Raw genomic sequence first — 10,690 nt, 5'->3', positions numbered from 1 at the left:
GTTGTACATATTTGTAAAAGATGGTTTGTATGTGTTACAAATATTTTAAAATATTTTTTTACTGTGCACTGCGATTTACTGGCGACCAGTTCAGGGCGTAGTATCCCTTTCGCCCTGAGTCATCTTGGATAGGCGGGGACTGCTTGTTTTTAAGATGTGCTGAATGTAGTCATAAAAAACACATTAAATCACTTTTGAGTGTTTAGTGCTGACATCAGTTTTACATACAAAGCTATTACTGGACATAAGTGCCAATGTTCAGCCCAATCAATGGTCCCTTGAAACACCAATAATAGTCATTAATAACAGAAAGTTGTGCGATTGATTAGCTTTAAAATATTTACCACTTGACAGCACTAATAAATATGTATAAATTACATATGGCACCCATATATCCATCCATCCACTTTCTAATCCATTTATCCGCACAAGAGCCGCGGGCATGCCAGAGCCTATCCCAGCTGTTTTTGGGCAGTAGGCCCTGAACCGATATGTACATGTGTATGAATACAAAATAAATACTGCATATGTGTGTATATATATTAGTATATGAAGAACATAATAATAAGAATGTAATTATATTAGAAATATATAGAGAATGTTTCGAAGATATGAGCATAGAAATGAAGCTTGACAACAGTGTGATTAGTCTTTTACTATAATCATCAGACATGATTGTGATCTGTGGACATTTATTTATTAAAAATAACATCAACAACAAAGGAGGCTTTTCAGATGAAGATGAAGCAAGCATATGATGTCATCACGATGACAGCATAATTCAGCAATACTTGAAACAATGACATGATCTTTATTTCATTGCAACGTATTATTGTATTGAATCAACACAATTTGGATTCATGGCTTAAAAATCAAGCAGTGTTGAGGTCATTCAAATCTGGTAGTTTTGTCATTGCGGTTGTTTAAAAAGAAACTAAATTATTCACATTACAACATGAATGAATGTCTCCTAAGTCTCCAAACTGTCAACGTGTGAATTGAAGGGTCAATCCATTGTTGGGCTACAGTCGCCCTGACAATGACCAGTCCATCGGTTGCCAATATATGCCCTGCCACTGAATGGGCAAACATAGTTTCTCATGTATGGTGACCAGTCCAGGATCAGATGGCATAGCCTCAGGCAAAGCCTGGTGATAACGAGTCCTTTGCAAAACAGAGCAATGTCTTCTTGTCATTCTGCAAGTCCTTCAGCAGAGTGCCACCTCCAAACCCCTCCACACCGCCCTCGACAACATTCGTCACCATGTGACCGTGCTGCTACTGGGCATGCTTTCTCACACGACGTGTCCTTCAACAACATCGGAAGGCAGGAGCGACAAGAGTACGTCGTCACTTGTCCTCATTTGGTCTTTGTCAAAGTGTCTCCAAACCGTGCGTGCGTTTGTGCGGGTGTGCATGAATGCGATTGTACGTGCACGTGAGGGACCTGACTTTAGACTTGCTTCTCCTCTTTGCCAGCATACGACGTCCTCCTCAGGTTCTCTTTGACTTTGACAAACTCCGGAGCAGCCAGCTTGTCTCGCTCGTCCTTTTGCTGCTCCAGCTCCATCTGGAACAACGCAAAGCAGCATCGACGTCAAGCCGTGAACCGCGTTGTAGTTGAAAGTTAACTTTCACCCTCAGGTCTCGATGGATTTGACTCCAGATTAGCTTGAGATTTTTTACCTTTCTTTTACTGGATAAAGTTTGTTGACTAATATGATTTCTTTTCATAAGTACATTGAGTCATCATTTTTGAACCCTTCCGATTCATTTGCTGGAATAACCCACAGATTGGAAAACAAGCTCAAAAATGGCATTTTGATATAAGTAGCACCTTAAGACTGCTGTCTGCCTGTCTTCTTGTTCCTGTTGTGAAATTGTTATCCATGGTCAGCGGGCGCCATCGCATTTCATATTCATTTGCTCCCTTGGAGTGCAGTAAACTATTACACGCCTCTTTTGCAAACTAAGAATAGCACAAGGAAGTGGTTTGTGGAAGAAAAGCAACTTTTTGCAAATGTTCAATCTAGAATGAAAAGCCATTTCAAGGGATTCAATTGTATAAATACTGATACAATTCAGAAATGTAACTTTCCAGTTGGTCAAAAGTGAGCCCAACAAAGGAACAGGTACAATTTGCTATAAAGAGAACATAGTGGTCCCTTGAGATGCAAGTGGCATGCTTGCGCGTGTTTCCAGAAACAAGACGTCACGTGACCAATTTTTCTTCTTGAGACTGGAACCAACTTTGAGACAAGTGCGCTTCAAATCCCCACCGCTAGACGGCACCAAAACGCTTGACAACGTCCCATGAGGCGTGATGAGCTATGACATGTACGACCCATGCACCTCCTGAATGCAATTTCTCTTCATAAAACAATTTGAGAGGAAGCAGATAAGCTCGATCGAACGTCAGGGAGGCATCCCCTGGCAAGTCCCACCGGTAGGAAGCCCCGCAGATGACCCAAGACACGCTGGAAGACCCAGCAAGTATATATGGGTGTGGGTTTTTTTTTTCTTTTGTTAGTTTCTGCTTACCTCTTCGAGCGCTTGGTGCCTCTTCCTGAGTTCGGCTTCCAGTGGCGAAATCTTCCTCCGTGCTTCCTCTTGCTTTTTCCTTTCCTTAATCAGCTGATCGCGCCGCCGACACTCCAGTACACGCTCAAGCTCCGGCTTGTTGCTTTCCACACGCACGCCCCCGCCGCTTCTATGCACACACACACACACACACACACACACACACACACACACACACACACACACACACACACACACACACACACAAATACCCATAAATAATACCAAATAAATAATACACGAACAAGTACAGGGAGTGTAATATACATTTCTTCCAGCAGAGGGCAGCATCCTAAAGATATCTCAAATGTGATTGCATCCCTTGAGGCAATGAAGAATCCCGACCAAGGACGTCAAATCCCCAACAGTCTTAGGTCTTATAAGATGATATGATGTGAGATGTGTGATGAGTGGGCCCAACAATTATCTGAGCACTCCACATAAAATACGATCTGTACTGTATACTGTTAAATGCCCAGTTTCTTTATGTGTGGGGTCTGACAATGATAAAAAAAGCTTTTAAGATTTGAAAAATCCTTGTGTGTTCCCGGCCTTTGCTATAAAAGCCGAGGTGCGGACAAACGCATGGACAAATGGATGCAACAGCGGGCGGATGTACAGATGGATGGATGAAAAGTATATTTTCATTACCGTTTACAGCTGGTCATCAGTTCTCTGTGGAGCTCTTGGTGACTTCGGGAACTTTTGACGGGATTGAGGAGCTTCCTGGGCTTGATGAGGTCATCGTGACGGGGGCCGTGGATGTCCGTCAAGTAGTCAGGGGGCGGCGGCACATAGCAGGAAACGGTGGGCGCCATTCTTCTCTGATGAGGCTGCAGCTCGCCATACGCCGAAGCTGCACAACAAAGAGGAATACTGTAGTCCAGTGGAATAGTCCATTGCATGAGAAGGTAGGTAGTAATAGGCTCCGCCTCCCGTGTGCCTTCCCATGGTTTGCTTTTTGCTGCCGCGCTTGCAGGGGGCGCACGGAGCAGCAGCTGAAAGTGTTGTGGAGACAAAGCAGTCGATTAGAGGTCATGTGAGCCGTGTCGTCCGTCGTCTTTGGCTACATACGGATCCTGTTTCCTCACACACGTGCGCACGCACACAAGCACGGGTGTCTTTCTTTTATGAAAGCAGACACCGTCTGCAGCCACATTCATCATCCCCAAAAATGGAAGCACAAGAGAAACATGACCGTGTGCGTGTGTGTGTGTGGGTAGACACTGAGGTTTGTCCCAAATCATTTTTCCTCATTCAAATGAATAGAAATGCAATTGATCCGTTCCAACACCCCAAATTATTTTTGCCTGTTTTTTTCATGAGAAATATTACAGTTAACTGTCTTGTCGTGTCTAAAAACACAAGTGATGGTCAAATGAAACTGATACGTCAAAACTTGTTTCAGACTTCCTGAATCACACTGCTTGGTGTGCTCCAAAGCACCATTTGCTTTGAAGCTTGTATTGTTTTGTATATTACATGACTGATGATGGTGGAAATGTCATCCATCACAGCGCAGATTGCTTCGGTGGATGCCATTGGTTTCACGGGTTGTTTTGGTGGAAACTTATGTAATAACCGCCAAACTAATGAGAAAAATGTTTTTTTGCGCCTGAAATTTAAGTATGACTGAACATTTGACATTTTACTGACAGGTTCCTTTGACTTATTTCATCTACTAGATGTTCCTAAAGTGGCTTTTACACACGTACCAAAGCTCCAAATGACAATTTGAAGGAAAGCCCTCAACACTTCATGACGCTTCAGCCGCACAGCTCTAAAAAAAACACATTTGCTCTCCACACCACCTAAAAACAGGGAAAATACAAAACACTACTCTATCTAATGGCAATCCATTAAATCCTTTCTTCTTCTTCTTCTTCTTCTTCTTCTTCTTCTTCTTCTTCTTCTTCTTCTTCTTCTTCTTCTTCTGTGGTATTGGCAGGTGTCAAACCAGTTTAATGGTAGGTTAGCGCCACCCACTGATATTTCTCTTCCACTGTAAGGAAAGCGACGAGAATTGATGGCGATGTGTGCTGGCCCCACCTAGCGGTGAAGCACACTCGATTTTGGCTCGTATCATGAGGCTAAAAAATGACGAGAGAACTTAGAACTCAAGGCACCAGGGTAGCTGGATTGATAATTTTACAAATGAATGAATGTACACTTTACTTACTCAACTGTTGGACTATTATTATTATTATTATTATCCTTATGTATAATTTTTGAAGTCATTTCCACTTCAGTTGTTCCAGTGTTGCTGCTGTCGTAGCATAGGCTGCATTTGATTTCCTGTCTTACCAGAACGAAAAAATCCCACCCTGGAGGAACTGTTGTCATCCATCCATTCGTCAGTCGTCTCTTGGGTCCATCGCTCCATGTCTTCATGCCGTCTCTGAATGAGCCCTTTTCCCCCTCAGTTAGGAGGCAGGCGAGTGTGATCACATGATCCTGGCTAAGTCCTTCCCCCCTTTGTTTGTTTGTTTGTTTCTTTCTTTTTTCTTTCTTCTCCACATTCTCACATCGCCTTCACAACAGCGGAGTATGCGTGTGGAGTTTCATCAACGATCTTAAGTAGGGGTGGCTGTTTCCAGGAGTCAGCCCAGAGTCACGTGATGTCATTATGTTGCCCGAGGCTAATGCTACGCTAGCTCATCAAAGGTTACCCGGGTGGTGTAGGCAGGGTCACCGTCTACTTCCTGTCCAGTGAGAGCATCAAAATAAAAGTTTGGATCACAAAGATGTCTATTGAGCTAATGGTAGCCTGCTAGCTCGCTGACATATAGTCATGCAACACACACACACACACACACACACACACACACACACACACACACACACACACACACACAAACTAGGGTGGTCTTGGGGCACTGGCAGAGCTAAGATTTTTTTTTTTGCTTGAGGGGAGTGGGGGGCAAAGATATCTCAGGGGTTCTGCAAAAAATGTTTTTTAAAACAAAATCCTTAAATTAAGAAACGCTGACAAACATTCATTAGATATTCTAGATGCCCACCGCCCCCCTTCTCAGCTCCGCCAGTTTCTAGAGGGGGGTGTCGGTGTTGGCTGACCTGCACGTGTCCCGCTTGCCTCGGCGTCTCTCGGCTGCTGAGCGATGTTGTAAGCCCTCTGCAGGACAAACACACAATAGCACCGTCCTGTCAGTCAACGCCGAGCTGACAATCATCCATCCATTCATTCTCCAAACTCCGAACCTCCTGACGGCTCGAGGAGGTACTGAAGACTACCCCGGCTGTCTCTCAGCTGAGGCGAGGCAGAGGATGCCTTGAACTGGTCGCCAGCCAATTGCAGCGTACGAGTAGACAACCATTCAAACTCACATTGGCAACCACCACCAATTTCAAGTGTTCAGTCAACTTAGCACTTATATTTGGCAATGAAGAAGGAAACCAAGTACCCGCAAACCTCACATAGGAAGGCCACAACTGTGATTTCCAGATTCCAATCTACGACCTCTCAAATGTGAGGCGAATGTCCTTGCCCCTCTCTCTCTCTCTCTCTCTCTCTCTCTCTCTCTCTCTCTCTCTCTCTCTCTCTCTCTCTATCTATTTTTTTCATTCTTATCAGCCTTCAGCTTTTCCTCTTTCTCTCTCTCTCTCTCTCTCTCTCTCTCTCTCTCTTTTTCATTCTTATCAGCCTTCAGCTTTTCCTCTTGTTCCACACTGACTGACGGGACTTCTTCTGTCATCCTCACGCACACATCTGTCTCACTTGCCTCACACAAACAGAAGCACACATGCATGTTCACAAATCATGCAGACACACAAGCACACAAAAACTATCACATGCACACACACACACAGACATCTCTAACTCTGTTTCTCTCACACACACACACACACACACACACACACACACACACACACACACACATAGTGTGTTGGGGGTTCTGTGTTTGGGGGGTGGATGTGTGCGTGTTTGTCTGAGTGGTTCTGTTGGTTGCTGGGAGACGCTTCATCAGGCAAACTCAAAGCGACAACAACAAGGCCCCCACTGTCTCACTGAGCCCTCTTGAACAACGCTTAAATTCCTGGACGCCCTTCACCCCCCACCACTTTGTGAAGGCAGGGTTCGGACGTAAGTTTCCCCAACTGAGGATGCCCCTGAAATATTTCCAGGTCCATCAACACACAGACAGCCTCTGCACGCCACTGATATTGACAAACCGTATACATACTGTATATTAGAGTTGCACTAGATTGGAATAACATACAATATGTTATGTTTTTATTAAGAAATGAAAGAAATAATTTTTCCCATGCAGCAACTTGTGTGTGGACAGCGTGGGATCATTTCCCACTCAGTGACGGTGAGAATATGAGTGTATGTGGTTGTTCGTCTCTATATTTGCCCTGGGACTGACTGGTGACCAGTTCAGGCGTTATTCCGCCTTTCACCCAAAGTCAGCTGGGATAGGCTCCAGTAATTCCTGCGACTCTCTTTAGGATAGGCGTGTTGAAAATGGATGGATGGGACCGGTACCATGTAATTATCAAGCCAGTGTTTGATAAGTGAGCAATGACGTACAAATTGTGTACCAAAAAAATAAATAAAAAATAATATATGTGCGGCAAGAAGAGACAGTCAATTCACAGATTTGAGGATGAATACCACAATTACTGAAGCAAAAAACATACTTACCTTTAGTTTCCAAAACCTCACCGCCAAACGCTACACAAAATCAATACTGATCAATATCAAAATGTGTGTGTGTGTGTGTGTGTGTGTGTGTGTGTGTGTGTGTGTGTGTGTGTGTGTGTGTGTGCGCGCCCAAGTCCTAGTGAGTGGTTTTGTATTTTTAGCTGGAGGATTTTCTGTGAAGGACTTAATTAGTCTTTAATCTACTTTGTTTGTCACTCAAGCTGGTTCTTCCCCTCGCTCTGTGCATGTTTGTGCATCCATCCGTGTGTGTGTGTGTGTGTGTGTGTGTGTGTGTGTGTGTGTGTGTGTGTGTGTGTGTGTGTGTGTGTGTGTGTGTGTTCGGGTTCGGTGCACGCTTACGTAACGACGCTGTGTGTCACCAACAGAAATTGACCGCCAATAATGTCAGCGCAACTTTGTTTGGGTTGTTGACGGTTTAACACATGTACTTTATTCCAATCTTACGAAAGTAGTGTGTGTGTGTGTGTGTGTGTGGGTGTGTGTGTTCGGGTTCGGTGCGCGCTTACGTAACGACGCTGTGTGTCACCAACAGAAATTGACCGCCAATAATGTCAGCGCAACTTTGTTTGGGTTGTTGACGGTTTAACACATGTACTTTATTCCAATCTTACGAAAGTAGCATTAGTGCTGTTTTGTTAAACAAATAGCGTTATTATTTTATGCTAAAGGACCTAGCATTAGCATTGTATACCCAGCACCTTATTTCATGTCACATGGGTTTAGTCCCTCCCATTTGGAGGCCAGTAGCCACTTCCATCACGCATGTATGCTGTGATTGAATATCATGGTACAACTCCATGCCGATGACAGACAGATGACAAGAAGGCAACATAAGCATGAGGTTTACCTTGACAACCAGGCTGCCAGCTATTGCCCTGTCGTAATGTGCACATTAAATGTGCAACAAAATGACAAACTCGCATCTCGAATGGGGCCGGTCCACATCAAAGCTGTCAATCAATTGCCTGGGAATGTGACATCATCGGACAGATCCGCCTGGTCATCTTTGCTTCCATCAGACCGTGAAGGTGGGGGACCTGCTTCCCCATTTGACGGGTAGGGGGCTAAAAATAAATCAACCATCTGCCCAAGCGGGACAACTGGACTGCGTGCCAGCCACCGTGACAAACGCTACGCCCCGACACACCCGTGTCGTGATAACAGGTGTGCCGCTCCCCAAAAGTCAAACATCTCGTGACTCACTCAAAGTTCAAACATTCCGCTCAAAAAAACATCCATAGCTCATGCACAGTAGCAAAACCACCGGGGAAGGCAAACAACAAGACAAACTTCAAAATGAACATCAAGAAAAACGTCGAGACAGACATCTAGATGAACATCGAGACAAACATCGAGAAAAACGTCGAGACAAACATCTTCATGAACATCTGGTTCGAAACAACATTTTGTCAAGTAGTGATTCTCAAGTGTTGTTCGTGGGCTCCCTCTAGTGTTACGGAAAAGAATCACTGCATTAAATTGAGCAGAACGTGACAGCGGCTTCCACTTTTAAAAGAGAATTCAGTACACTACAATTCAGTTGTATTTAACTGAAGTTCAATACAGGTCATCTTTACAAAGCTTTTTTTTTCTCAAAACTAATATAAAGTAATTTTTTTTTTCTTTTTGCAATCCATTACAAAGGAATCTTTATTGTAAATGCAATTTTATTTTTTCCGATCCTCCAGTGTAGCATTGATGTTGATTTTGAAATTCTGCAGAACGTTACGGCCATTACAATAAAATCCAATCAAACTTTTAAGAATTCAGTTTTGGCAACGGCTAACGTCGACAAACTTCAAGAGAAACCTCACATCACGGACAAACATTTAAAAAATAAATAAATCAATCAAGACATGATGAACCTAGAAGCGAATGATTCAGTCCGATGGACATGTTGTTGTATTTGAATGTGAGAGCTAAGCTCAAGCTAAGCTACAGAGAAGAAGTGACAGACCTTTTTCCCGTGAGACGCTCCCATGATCGCGGTGACGGGCTCACTCCTCTCTCTCACTCTCGCACCCCTCTCTCTTTCTGGCTCGCCCACTTTCTGGCAGCCAGAAGTTTTGTTCCTCGTCTTCCTCCTCCCTCCCTGGCATGGGTCAACGTGCCGGCCGATGAGTAAGAGGAGGGTGAGCAGGAAAAAGGGGAGGCCACCTGTCCCCATCCTGACTTTCTGCTCCTGCCGTCCTGTGAAGGGATTAAAGTTAAAGTGGTTTAAGTAATCTGATTACCGACAATACCAATGAGGTAATAGATTACATGATAGCAAATGAGTGACCATGTCACACTCAAATCGCCGCAGTTGGGGGGTTTCTGTGCTATCGGAAGGTCTTGTGACTCGTGAGGATGTTTTATTCCCGCATTCGGCTCAAAGTTTCCCCACAATACGTTACCATGTTCACAATGAAAGGATGAAATCCCATGATGCATTGCATCCATACAGAAAAATGACTTTCCCCTTCCAGGTATTGTTTGATGTCCCGCATGAGACTAATTGATAAGCTCTGGTCCAGCACCCCAGCGGCAGCAGATTTTGGCATGTGCGACATGTGTGGCCACGCAGTCACCCGAGAGTCGGGCGCGGGTTGCTGGTATTAACCCACAGCAACCCCTGCCACAAAGCCAAAACCAACCCAGTGCTCAAGCAATACGAAACTAAACCTACTGAAGGTCAGTGGTGGCTTGTTTATTTGAATCAGTGAATCAGGAGCAGAAACATTTCTGTACAATCATAGTTTCTATTTTGGCGTTAAGAAATGCTACTGTCGCGTTGTTTATCACCCAGACATTATAAATTTGAAGAAAATAGGATTTTGCTTGAGTTATGGGAATCTAATGTGCAAGAGCCGATCATGCCGCAAAGGAGGTTTGAAGCTTGTTTTTGTGTTGGCACTGTTGCATTTAAGCCACACGTGCATGCACAAATGCATTTGTTTTGTCGGCCTTCTCCAGGTCCGTAAAACACATGTAGACTGGTTGGGTGAACCACCAAACAAACTCGAGCTGGTCCACTGTGCCACAGCCAGGATGAAAACCACCCCGCTCCTCCTGAATCTGGGTTTCGACTTCCCAACAGATTCTCACGTGTCGACCTGAGACCACCGGGATGCTGACGAGTGTGATTCCCCCTGTACTTGGAACGCACAGCCTGGTCTCACTTCTTAAAAACGGGAACCGCCACCTGGTCTGCAAAGTCTTTGCAAAGTTGCAGAGGCATGTCAATCAGGGCAACGCCACAACTTGAGAACCACACACACCTAAATTGTTCTGTGTACTAGAGGGTGACACGGAAGTGGATTTTCACGCCTGTCCCATTGGCCTCCCAGAGAAAAAAAAATCCCATCCTGTCCCTGTCCCGGACTACGGTTAAAAAAATGCTACTTATCAGACCGTCTAGGCCTTTGATGGTCCACAGTTTAT

The 10,690-nt window shown here is 44.5% G+C and overlaps 1 protein-coding gene across 2 annotated transcripts; it reads right to left on the bottom strand.

Moving 5' to 3' along the window:
* Nucleotides 1-639: 639 nt before the first annotated feature.
* LOC109522464 (protein FAM107B-like) lies at nt 640-9,412 on the bottom strand. Of its 2 annotated transcripts, XM_019881057.1 has the most exons (5): nt 9,225-9,412; nt 5,656-5,713; nt 3,232-3,436; nt 2,542-2,710; nt 640-1,570 (listed from the first exon to the last, which is right to left on the bottom strand). In XM_019881057.1, exons 1-5 carry the CDS (start codon nt 9,246-9,248, stop codon nt 1,454-1,456), a joined length of 573 nt encoding a protein of 190 aa, XP_019736616.1. In that variant the 5' UTR covers nt 9,249-9,412; the 3' UTR covers nt 640-1,453. The 2 variants fall into 2 exon arrangements, with proteins under 2 accessions (XP_019736616.1, XP_019736618.1); XM_019881059.1 differs by lacking the exons at nt 5,656-5,713; nt 9,225-9,412 and adding an exon at nt 4,885-5,292.
* Between the last annotated feature and the right edge of the window lie 1,278 nt (nt 9,413-10,690).

This window comes from Hippocampus comes, unplaced genomic scaffold, assembly GCF_001891065.2.
Source record: "Hippocampus comes isolate QL1 unplaced genomic scaffold, H_comes_QL1_v1.1 scaffold68, whole genome shotgun sequence".
Taxonomy (NCBI): Eukaryota; Metazoa; Chordata; class Actinopteri; order Syngnathiformes; family Syngnathidae; genus Hippocampus; species Hippocampus comes.
The sequence above is the reverse complement of the archived record's forward strand: the minus strand, read 5'-3'. Positions and strand labels throughout refer to the sequence as shown.